Source organism: Volvox carteri (genome assembly GCF_000143455.1).
Source record: "Volvox carteri f. nagariensis unplaced genomic scaffold VOLCAscaffold_57, whole genome shotgun sequence".
Classification (NCBI taxonomy): domain Eukaryota; kingdom Viridiplantae; phylum Chlorophyta; class Chlorophyceae; order Chlamydomonadales; family Volvocaceae; genus Volvox; species Volvox carteri.
Window position 1 is genome coordinate 25087 of NW_003307600.1, and position 9766 is coordinate 34852.

The 9766-nt window shown below is 59.3% G+C and overlaps 4 protein-coding genes across 4 annotated transcripts in view; 1 reads left to right on the plus strand and 3 right to left on the minus strand.

Moving 5' to 3' along the window:
* Positions 1–946, minus strand: part of VOLCADRAFT_96990 (uncharacterized protein) — a gene marked incomplete at both ends in the record, with an annotated part of 5051 nt that extends 4105 nt beyond the window's left edge. The window contains 2 exons of the mRNA XM_002956055.1: positions 299–387; positions 937–946. Coding sequence (XP_002956101.1) covers positions 299–387; positions 937–946 — 99 coding nt within the window. The remainder of the gene's footprint in view (positions 1–298; positions 388–936) is intronic.
* A 288-nt stretch (positions 947–1234) lies between these two features.
* VOLCADRAFT_96991 (uncharacterized protein) lies at positions 1235–1925 on the minus strand (the record flags this gene model as incomplete). The annotated part of the gene is made up of 2 exons (XM_002956056.1): positions 1235–1675; positions 1914–1925. The coding sequence occupies 2 exons, from the start codon at positions 1923–1925 to the stop codon at positions 1235–1237; spliced, it is 453 nt and encodes a 150-aa protein (XP_002956102.1).
* Positions 1926–2459: 534 nt separating this feature from the next.
* orc2 (origin recognition complex subunit 2) lies at positions 2460–7415 on the plus strand (the record flags this gene model as incomplete). Its single annotated transcript, XM_002956002.1, has 10 exons — positions 2460–2469; positions 3115–3430; positions 3735–3767; positions 4087–4176; positions 4551–4843; positions 5247–5296; positions 5782–5855; positions 6371–6444; positions 6854–7001; positions 7226–7415. 10 exons carry the CDS (start codon positions 2460–2462, stop codon positions 7413–7415), a joined length of 1278 nt encoding a protein of 425 aa, XP_002956048.1.
* A 1429-nt stretch (positions 7416–8844) lies between these two features.
* VOLCADRAFT_119269 (uncharacterized protein) lies at positions 8845–9171 on the minus strand (the record flags this gene model as incomplete). The annotated part of the gene is made up of 1 exon (XM_002956057.1): positions 8845–9171. A coding segment is annotated over one exon (327 nt), but the record flags the coding sequence as incomplete, so codon positions are not given.
* Between the last annotated feature and the right edge of the window lie 595 nt (positions 9172–9766).

The window sequence follows — 9766 nt, forward strand, 5'->3', positions numbered from 1 at the left end:
GGGGGGGGGGAGTTCGTGGGGGGGTATTGTATGTGGGGGGTGGTACGTGGGGGGGTAAGACGAACCACTGGATGCGGCAACGGTGGCGGCGGCGGCGGCGCCAGCGCCACCACCGCCGTCAACGTCACCACCGCGAGGGGAGGAGAAGGGGAAACGGAGGAGGGGAGGGGAGGGTAGCATGGGCATGGAGACGAGGACGAGATGCCAGACGAGGATTCCATGATGCCAGCATACCAGAAGCAACTGATGGCTCCTGCAACCTCACGGCCACCTCCATGGCCCCTCACCGGCAGCTCACCTCAGGTCTCGGATCCGCAACCATGTACCGTATGGAGCGGGGAGTCACCACACCGCCGCCTGCGTTCGCGGTGATAGCAGTGGGCGGGTCTGTCGGTGACAGTGTGTGTGGGGGGGGGGGGATGGGATGGCGGCCAAGGGGATGGTTGAATGCGGGCTGCAGCAGGGCGCCGGGTGATGGGATATGTGCCGGTAGATATATATGGGCTCTGGGGGCCTTGGGTTGGGGCTTTCTTTCCAGAGTTTGTAATGGGTCTTGATGGGGCATGAGCAGCGGCAGAGGGCGACAGCAGTAGGCGGGGAGACGTGGGATCCTCAAAGTGCTGTGTGATGGTGGTGAGCTGCAAAACTCTGTGTGGCGGTCCGACATACAAACTGAACGAACTCAGTGGAGTGCACAAACTGTGGGGTGCGCCCGCAATGCCGGGGGCCCCCCCACACATGTACACACATTCTCATGTGGCATCTGCCCCGGGCGCCTGCATGTTTGTCTACGACTACGTGGCAGCAGTTACGGGCGAGCTGCTAGAGCAGTCCCGTCCCGAGGCGTTCGTGTGAGCGCGGGTAATCTGGAATACACCGCTGCCTGGCGGGGAGGGCCGTGCGTGCGTGCGTATGTATGTATGTGTGGCGTCTTACGTAGTTGCATGAAGCGCGATAGGGAGATTCCCTCCCCCCTTGCATCTGATTACTTGTTACCTCCGTCGTCGGCAGGATCTAACTAGGATTATAAACCAGGGAATGTGTGTCTTGATTAAGAGATCCCCAAGGTTGGGAGCCTGACTGGTAGTGTGCTATATATACCGGGGGCCACATCCCGGACCCATGTAGATGATCCCAGCCAATCCTAACCCAGGCTCAGCCGTGCTGGTGTGTGTTTGTCAGCACGTGCACGTGCACGTGCACGTGCAGAAAGAAATTAGCGTGATGACGGAAATTAGCGTCTTTGATACCTCCCGCGCGCTCCCGCCGTGCCTTGAGCAGGGTCGGCCCCGTCGCCATCGTCCGAGGTTTCCGCTGGCCAGGGGCCCATCTGTATCCGGACCCGTAGCCCTGCTCCCGCCTCCTCATGCGATGCTCCTGTGCCTGAGGGTTCGTCCTCCGCGTTGCTGTCGTCCTCTGACTCGCGAGATGGGCGCTGGCTGAAAGCGGCGCGATCATCGTCATCTGGCGGGCTTCGGAGCTCGCTCAGGCGACTTGCAATTGTCTCCCGGCTGCGGCTGGCGCCACCACTACTGCCATTACTACTGCTGCCTTTTAATAAAGGATTGAAAAGAAAGGCGTTGATGATGACCCGCCGCGGCTGGTTGCTGGGTACCCTTGCACGACCGTGTGGGCAGAGGGCCACAGTCTGGAAGGCTGATTGCTGTGACGTTGCCTGTGTTCGCACAATGCGGATGGGGCGAGAGTTGCAGTGACAAATGTTGCATAAAGCAAGCTCGAACGCGGGAGATTAGCATGCCGCTGGATAGTAGCGTGCGATTGAAAAGTCAGGATGTTCAGCTGGGATGCATGCCGGGGGAAGGCGGTGACGTGAACCACCCATAGGGTTTTCGGCCTTCCCTCGTATCGCAGTCATGTCAAAATGTTTCCAAGTTACTAGGACCTTAGGTAACCTTGAGCAGCATGGTGGACCACGAGGTAAAGAAGAGCCCATGTCCTACAAATTTGTCGTGTGCAACTTCCTTCAAAGCGCTACGTCTGCGAAGAAATATATAGTAATTTGTTCAATACCGAGGTCCTGATGGCAGAAGGGCCCAGCCCGGAAGACAGCGGAAATTGTGAGGTTGCCTTGCACCAATCAAAAACCGGTAATTCAAACGCTAAGAGGGGTCTGCTTCGTGCGTAGCGATGACGCATAGGCAGTAAATTCTTTGTGAAGTCTATGGCGAAAGGCAAGACAGCCCTCATTCTAATTTCCCGCCTAATTTGGAGCCGTCGTACCTTCAGCCCTCCTTAGCTGTGAACACGCTGGAGCTAACTGTAAAGTTCCCTAGCTAAAATTTTCAATTACTGATAACAACTTATGCTCCGGCTACAGGCTATTACGAGGAGCTTGAACTCAGCTGTCCATATCGTTAGTTCGCAAGATGCTGAATCCTTAAATCATCTAACTAGCCTAACCAAGTATATTTTAATGTAGTGGTCCTAGATAACTTAAAATGGCGCCCCGTAAGTCCACGGCAGTTTCCGCCGTTGGCTCGACGCCCGGACCCTCACAGCGTCCTAGACGCGCGGCCGTCAGCGCCCATAAGCAACCAGTAGTAGAAGTTCACGATAGCAGCGAGGATTCTACAAGCTCCAGCGGCCATGAAAGTGAGCCGAATGAGAAAGGCGCCCCGCGGCGAAGCGTGAGGAAGCAACAACCAGGCGCAGCACTGAAGACCACCCAGACTCCTGGACGTGTCACTCGACGAACTGCAACAGCCGCAGCTGCAGGCGGCTCGGCCGCTCCGGCTGAGAAGCCATCGCGAGCTGCACCCAGCCGCGCCCAGCCGCGCCGCGGAGTACAGCCCGCAGCCGACACGGGCAGTGATTCAAATCCTGAAGTGGAATCGCTGACGGGCTCCGAATCCGATGATGGGCAGGAGATAGGTCCAGATCCGAATAGAGTACAGAAACCAGCGGACAAGGCGATGCCGGGCACATGCACACGGGTAACACGGCAGAGCAAAGCACTGAATCTGCCGACCGCGCAGGCAGCAGCAGCTCGAGGACGCGGCGGACGTGTGGCAGCTTCTTCTGCAAGAGGGCCGGCGTCAAAAACAGCGCCAGCCGCCGCCGCCGCTGCTGCTGCTGCTGTCGTTGCTGCCGCAGCTAAGGACGACAGGAACAGCTCCGAAGAGAGCGACGACGAATCGGAGGAGATAGAAGAAGAGGAGGAGGGGCAGGACCGTCCCGCCACGACTGTGCATGGCCGGGGCGGCGGTAAAGGCTCCCGGCCGCTGGTTCCGCCGACGGCGACGGAGAGCCGCAAGCGGCTGTTCGAGCTGCTGGAGCGGCGCATCGGCGGTGTAACGGCCGCGATGGACGGCGGCGCCGGCAGCGGCAGCAACAGCAGCCGTCGGATGATGTACGGCGAGCTGCCCATAAAAAACGCCGCCAAGAAGGCCAAATTGCTGACGGACCTCAAGTACGGCACAGTAATAACAAAGATAATAATAATAATAATAAACTGGCGTTTAGAATTGAAGCGTTAGGGGCCCTGCTGTGAAATACTTGGCTGCATTTGATCATCAGAGGTGTAGATCGCCATTCCTCTTCCCCCCTTTGACCCATTCCGCCGGGGTCCATTCGTTTTTGTTTTCGTGTGTCCACGTCGACGTTACATTGCCTGCTCCCCCCTGCTCTACTTCCCCCCTCTGTTTCCCGTTGCTTCCGCACCTTTGTTGTCCTCGCCTGCGCCTGCGCCTGTGCCCCGCACCTCCCGGCCCCAGGTCGCAATTCGACGACTGGCACAGCCGCCTCAGGTCGGTTTCTCCGAATGGGGGGTGGGTGGGAGGTAAGATGAGCCACTGGCGGATTGGTGGATGGGGGTTACGACGGAGGGGAGGGGAGGGGGGGGAGGGGAGGGGAGGGGAGGGGAGGGGAGGGGAGGGGAGGGGAGGGGAGGGGGAGGGGAGGGGAGGGGGGGAAATCGAGGACTTAGTTCGGAAGGTACTTCTCAGATGTGACTGAAGGATCCGGGCAGGATTTCCGGTCTGCTCTACGGCAGGTATGGACTTATAAATCCATTCGCGTGCACGTCTTGGCATGATGATGATGATGCACTTGCATGTCGTACCGCAGGTCGAACTTTTCCGTACTGTTGTACGGGTTTGGATCTAAGCGGGGCCTGCTTGACGAGTTTGCTCGGCTGCTGGCGGGGCCCAGGAACAGGTCCGTGCATGTTGATGTGTGTGTGTGTGTATCTCTTGCGTGTGTAGCATTGCATGTTATCGAAGAGCTGTACTAAAAGGGGTTCCTAGGACCGTAACTCCCTCCTTTCCTCTCCTCGCCTTGCTTTTTAACCCCCACCTCTTTCCTTTCCAAGGTATACTTTCGACGTGTTGTTGTTGTTGTTTTTGTTGTTAGGCTGCCACTCCCCCAACTGCTTTCTCCAGCCCCTCCCGCCGTCTTGCTGTTCCCCCTCTCCGCGATTCCTTCTCTCTACGCCTCCTCTCCCTTGCCGACACACCCACACACTCATCCCCGACTTTTACACTTCGGACTTCTGTTCCCCTCTACCTCCCCTGAATATGCATCCAATGTAGGGGCGACGCGGCTGTGTTGGTGTTTCACGGCTACAACCCCCGCTGCACGGCTCGGGAGGTGGTGGGGGGAGTGGCGGCGGCGCTCATGCAAAGAACTTACAGGGGCCTCGGGGGAGGGGGAGGGGGAGGGGGCAGCGCCGCCGCCGCCGCCACCACCACCGCGATGGCCGGGCCTGCCGCCACCGGCGGCGGAGGCGGCGCGCCTGCCGTACTTCGAGCCCTCGTAGAGGACATCCGTGGGGAGCCTCTGAACCGACATGCGTTCGTTGTGATTCACAATATTGACGGACCTGGTGGGGGTAAACGGTTGCTTGGGAGTTGGTGAGGCGGTTGTTAGTTGGGTAGTTAGGTGGCTATCGGGAAGAAGCGGATGACGATATTCAAAGCAGAAAGAGAGGCGGAGGCTGCCAAGGCAGAGTAGATCTAGTCATGTTCACACTTAGTCAGTGTGCGCATGTGTGCGCGGGAGGGGATTGTTTTTGCTTCCAAAAGACCCCTTGGGGGCGGCCCCCCCCCCCCCACACACACCACCACCGCCACCGCCCACGTCGTAGTTTTTCTCGGGTTATGCTAGAGGACAGCTCTCGACCTAACTCCTCCCCCACCTCCTTTCACTTCTTTGCCCTTAGCTCTTAGTCACATCCGCACTAAGAGACACTGGTCGCTAACGGATTGCCCTTGTGACCCACGGGTCAGGTCTACGGGGGGACGTGTCGCTACTGAGTGCCTTGGCGGCTTGCCCGCAGGTGGGGCCGGGCCGGGCCGAGTGGGGGTGGTATGTGAGGGGGGGGGGCCAACCTAGAGGAGGGAGCGTGTCGTGTCAAGGGGGGGTTGGGTTAGTGTGCGCGCGCGTGCGTTTGGGCGTGGGGGAGTTTATGGCCCATGTCAGTGGTTTTAGGGTTTGGTTTGCTTGGTGAGTTGGAAGGAAGGAGCTGGTGTGGTTGGTGGTTGGTGGGTTGCATGCGGTGTCGTGGGGTACGGGGCGGGGTGGTTGTGGGGGTGGGGGAATTTGGATTTGTCCTGGAGTACGAGGAGGGGAAGATGGGTTTCAGTGGACGCATTTCCACGGGACTCAGCAGCTGTAGTGGTAGCAGTCCGTCGGGTCGGGAGGCCGGGGCAGTCATGGCAAGGTGGGGATGGATGGCGCCCGTTTCCCCGGGGAGCAGTCACCTGTCGATCTTTTTCATGCCGTACGTTGTTGCTTGTGTTTTTCCTCGTACGTTCCCTCCAGGTCCACGTCATCGCGTCCATTGACCACGCGCTGGCGCCCCTGCTGTGGGATTCCGCAGATGCCGCCCGATTCAGGTGTGTGTGTGTGTTGGGGAGTGTCGTGAAAGATCGTGTGTGTGTTTCGTCAAAGGAGAGGTGGTGAGGTGGAGGGGGGCCTGGCGGTGAGCTGAGGAACGCCGGCGGCGGCGTAAACGCCGGTACAGGTTTAGTTGTTGGTGCGGCGGATTGCCGTACAGGGAGCAACTCCATCATTCAACTTGAATGATGTTAATATGTAAACTAGCAAGATGTTGCTCGCGGTGGAGGGATGGCCCGGCAGTAGCAGCTGCAGCACCGGAGGCGATTTAGGGCTGCCGGGGTGGCTCCGAGAGGTCGGCGGGCCGTCCGGCAGTAGGGCTCCGACAGTAGGCAAGTAGCGGCGACTGGAAATGGGAATACGTGGGTTGTTATGTGAGAATGTACGGCACTGTTGCCCGGAACATTCCTCTCTAGGTGCGGTGTATACACACGCACACACGTACATAATTCTACCTCCCCTAACCCCACCCCCGTTCCCTGCCCTGGCCCCCCCCCACCCCAACCCCATTCAGATGGCAGCACATCAACGCCACCACCTTCCAGCCGTACCTCGCGGAAATCAGCGGCGCACAGTCCGTGCTTATGAGTAAGTGGAGGGTAGGCGTGTGGCTCCCTCCCTCAATGTGATGTATATGTGTGTATGTATGTATGTATGCGCGTGTATACCCCCTTCTCCATTTGCAAGCGATGCGTCTTTTTTCTCACGTCTCCTGCGGTTGGTGCTGTAACTCGTCCCCCCCCCACCAAACACATCCTTCACACAGACACACACACCTTCTCTCCCCTTCCTCCCCCCCCCTCCCTCCCTCCTTGTACATTAGGGTATACATAGGGAAATGCATTCCCCACACTCGTTCCTTGGCAGCAGCTTCACTCGTTCGTGGTTCGTCTTTCCCCCTCCCTTCCCCCCCTCTCTCTCCCTCTGGCGTATGTTTCCTTTCCCGCCGTATCTTCCCGCCTCCTCCCCCCCCCTCCCTCTCTCTCCGGCGGTCCAGGCGCCTTTAAGTCGGGTGTGGTGACGGCGGGTGCGGGCACGGTGCTCCGGAGCCTAGTGCTGGGCGCCCAGGAGGTGTTCAAGGTGCTAGCAGAGCACCTGCTGGAGGACGAGGAGTGCGAGGGAGTGGCGTTTGCGCACCTGTGCAGGTAGGGGAAGTACGGCGTGTACGACATGGCGGTGATGTACGGGGCGGCAGGTGCGACAGCAGCGGATTGGTGGATGAGCCTTGGTGTGTGTCTGTTTGTCTGTGTCACTACGTGGGCATAGGAGGAGAGGGGAAGGGAGGAGGAAAAGAACGTAACCATTCCCAACCAACTACAACTAACTCAGTTGTCAACTGTCAACCAACTCAACCACCTCCAACCGCCAGGATGTGTCGCGAGCGCTACCTGGTTCGTGACGAGCGGGTTCTCCGTCAGCATCTGGTGGAGTTCGTTGACCACCAGTTGGTTCGGTTGCGACCCGCCTCTGACGATAGCGGGGAGCTGCTGACCATACCCATGACCCGGACAGACATACAGGCGGTGTTGGAGGACCTCAGGGCGGCGAGAGGGGAGTGAGGGGCACGGGGGGGGAGGCATGGGGGGGAGAGGGGGGGGCCTGGAGTTGGCAGGGAGGAGGGGGGCCGTAGGTTGAGTGTTTAGTGGCAGTACAGCAACAAGTGGTGGGGTGGTAGATGTGGGGTGGGGTCGGGTGGGGTGGGGTGAGGGCGGGGATGGGCAACTGGGTTTGGCAGGTTTGGCTGACGTGGCAGGGTTAGTCCCGGCCCTGGGGTGGGGTGGTGTGGGGCTCGGTGGCAACAATCGAAGGTAGGAAGCGGGTCGAGGGTGAGGATGCGCCAGGAAGGGTGAAGGGGGCTGCCTCCTGGTGGCTGAGATTCCCGCTTGAGGGCGGGAGAGGAGGGGAGAAGGGAGGGAGAGGGAGGAGGGGAGAAGGGAGGGGGCTTATGATGTGATTCGTACGGTGTTGGGGAGAGCAATGGAGACTTGTTCTGTTGCTTGGGGGCTGGGGAGGGGAAGAGGGGACTTTTCTTTCCGAAGGTGGTGAAGGCGCGTCAGGCGGGCAAATATTCAGGAGACGCCCACCATTCCGGTCTGTCACTTGGGTTGGTGCGTGCGCGTCTGCATGTGCCTATGTCTGTAACCAGCTGTACTACTGAAATAGGCGCGCGTGTGCATATGTACCTAAGTATTTACGTCTGTATGTATGTATGTATCAAGCGGACTATTGCGCAGCGTTGGACATCGGGCCCTATGTCGGCAACACTGACTGTAAATCGGAGGTAGAGGAGGTAAGATGTGCGTGTGTATGTATGTGTGTGTGTGTGGCCCTATTGGGAAAAGTAGGAGGGTTTGATGGTGCAGGGTGTGCAGGAGGCAGCACGTTTGTTTGTGTGGTATTTGTGTGGTCGCAGCCAGATCTTGGTCGTGTATGGTCGTTTGGTATTACAACTTGAAAACAATTTCCGGTTGGTTTTCCGCCTCGAAAGGGAAAGCAAAGTCCCGCGAGAATTGATTTAAAAAGCAAAATTGTTTCGTCCAATAAAGACGCACCGACTTGCCATACACAATGCCCTCATCTTGCATGGGGACTCCCAAATAAATAAATACGGATGTTGTCGTACCGCAAATTTAAAAATACTATGCAGGGACCAAAAAAATAACCCATCACCACCACAACAACGCTGATGCGCTACGTCTCCCCACGCCAATCGTCGTTGTTTGCAGCCTGCAGTACGGCAGTCAAAGTAAAACCAACGGCACGGCATAGCTGTGGGGGGGGAGTGGAGGCGGCCGACTGCCCCCGCACATCGACAGATGCACCAACAGCCCGGACCGACAGACAGACGGACAGACCCCCGGGAGAGGGGGCCCACCGGCGACATGTATCGAGAGCGCACCTCTGCCCGCCGCTCGCGAGAATACAATGGTATTGTAACACCGGTATTTGAACGGTTAACTCTGTCCTGGTAATACTAATACTAAATCATTACTTCTCCACGGCAGCCAAGGTATTTACCTGCAGCTGCAGCTTCAGCCGCTCAATCACCTCCCCAGCTGTCGCGCGGCTCAGTAGCGCGATGAGCTCATCTAGGGCGTATTCAGGTTGGCGAGACGCCGGCGCTGACTGGTAACGGTACGGCGCCATGTCGTACTCGCGAGTGGATCCGTCGTACATCTCGCCCGTCAGCTCGTCAACCAGAATACGCAGCCACCGCTCCGGAACCACGCCCCGGAAGAGGCTCCGTAGCCAGGGCCCTGCGTCGGCCTCGACGCCCCGCGCCGCGCGACGCAGCAGTGACCGTACGTAGTCGGCCTGTCGGCGAGAGATGGGCGGCGGCAGACCGGCGGCGGCGGCAGTCGCCGCCGCTCTGGCTTCCGCAGCGTTCTCCTCCGCTTCTGCCAGCTGCTGTACGGCAAATACGTGGTGTAACAGCAGGCCCAGCGGCGCGCCTGGTACTGCTGCTGCTACTGCGGCTGCTGCGGCGGCACCATTGGCGGTCTCGCTGCCGCCACCGTGACGATCGTCCCCGTCGCCAGCCAGACCTTCTTCAACCACTTTGGCGCCAACCGAAAACGACGACAACGACGCTGAAGGTACGGAAGGAGATATGGGTCCTGCCTTTTCCGATGTGTACGATAATATTCCATTGGATCCGTACGATGGTCCCGCCGGCGGCGACGCCACCTCGTCAGGGCACAACGCATGGAACACGGCGACGTCCAGCCCCCGCAGCAGGCCACGCCTCACCAGCTTCCGTACCCGCACCCGCTGTGCTGCGCTGGGTACCGCCGCCGCCACCGACTTCAGGGAGGCCCGCCGTACGCCCGCCGCCGCCATGGCCATGGTGACGTCGACGCCGCTTGCGGCACGCGAGGCGACCAGGGCCGCCGCCGCTTCGGCAGTGGCG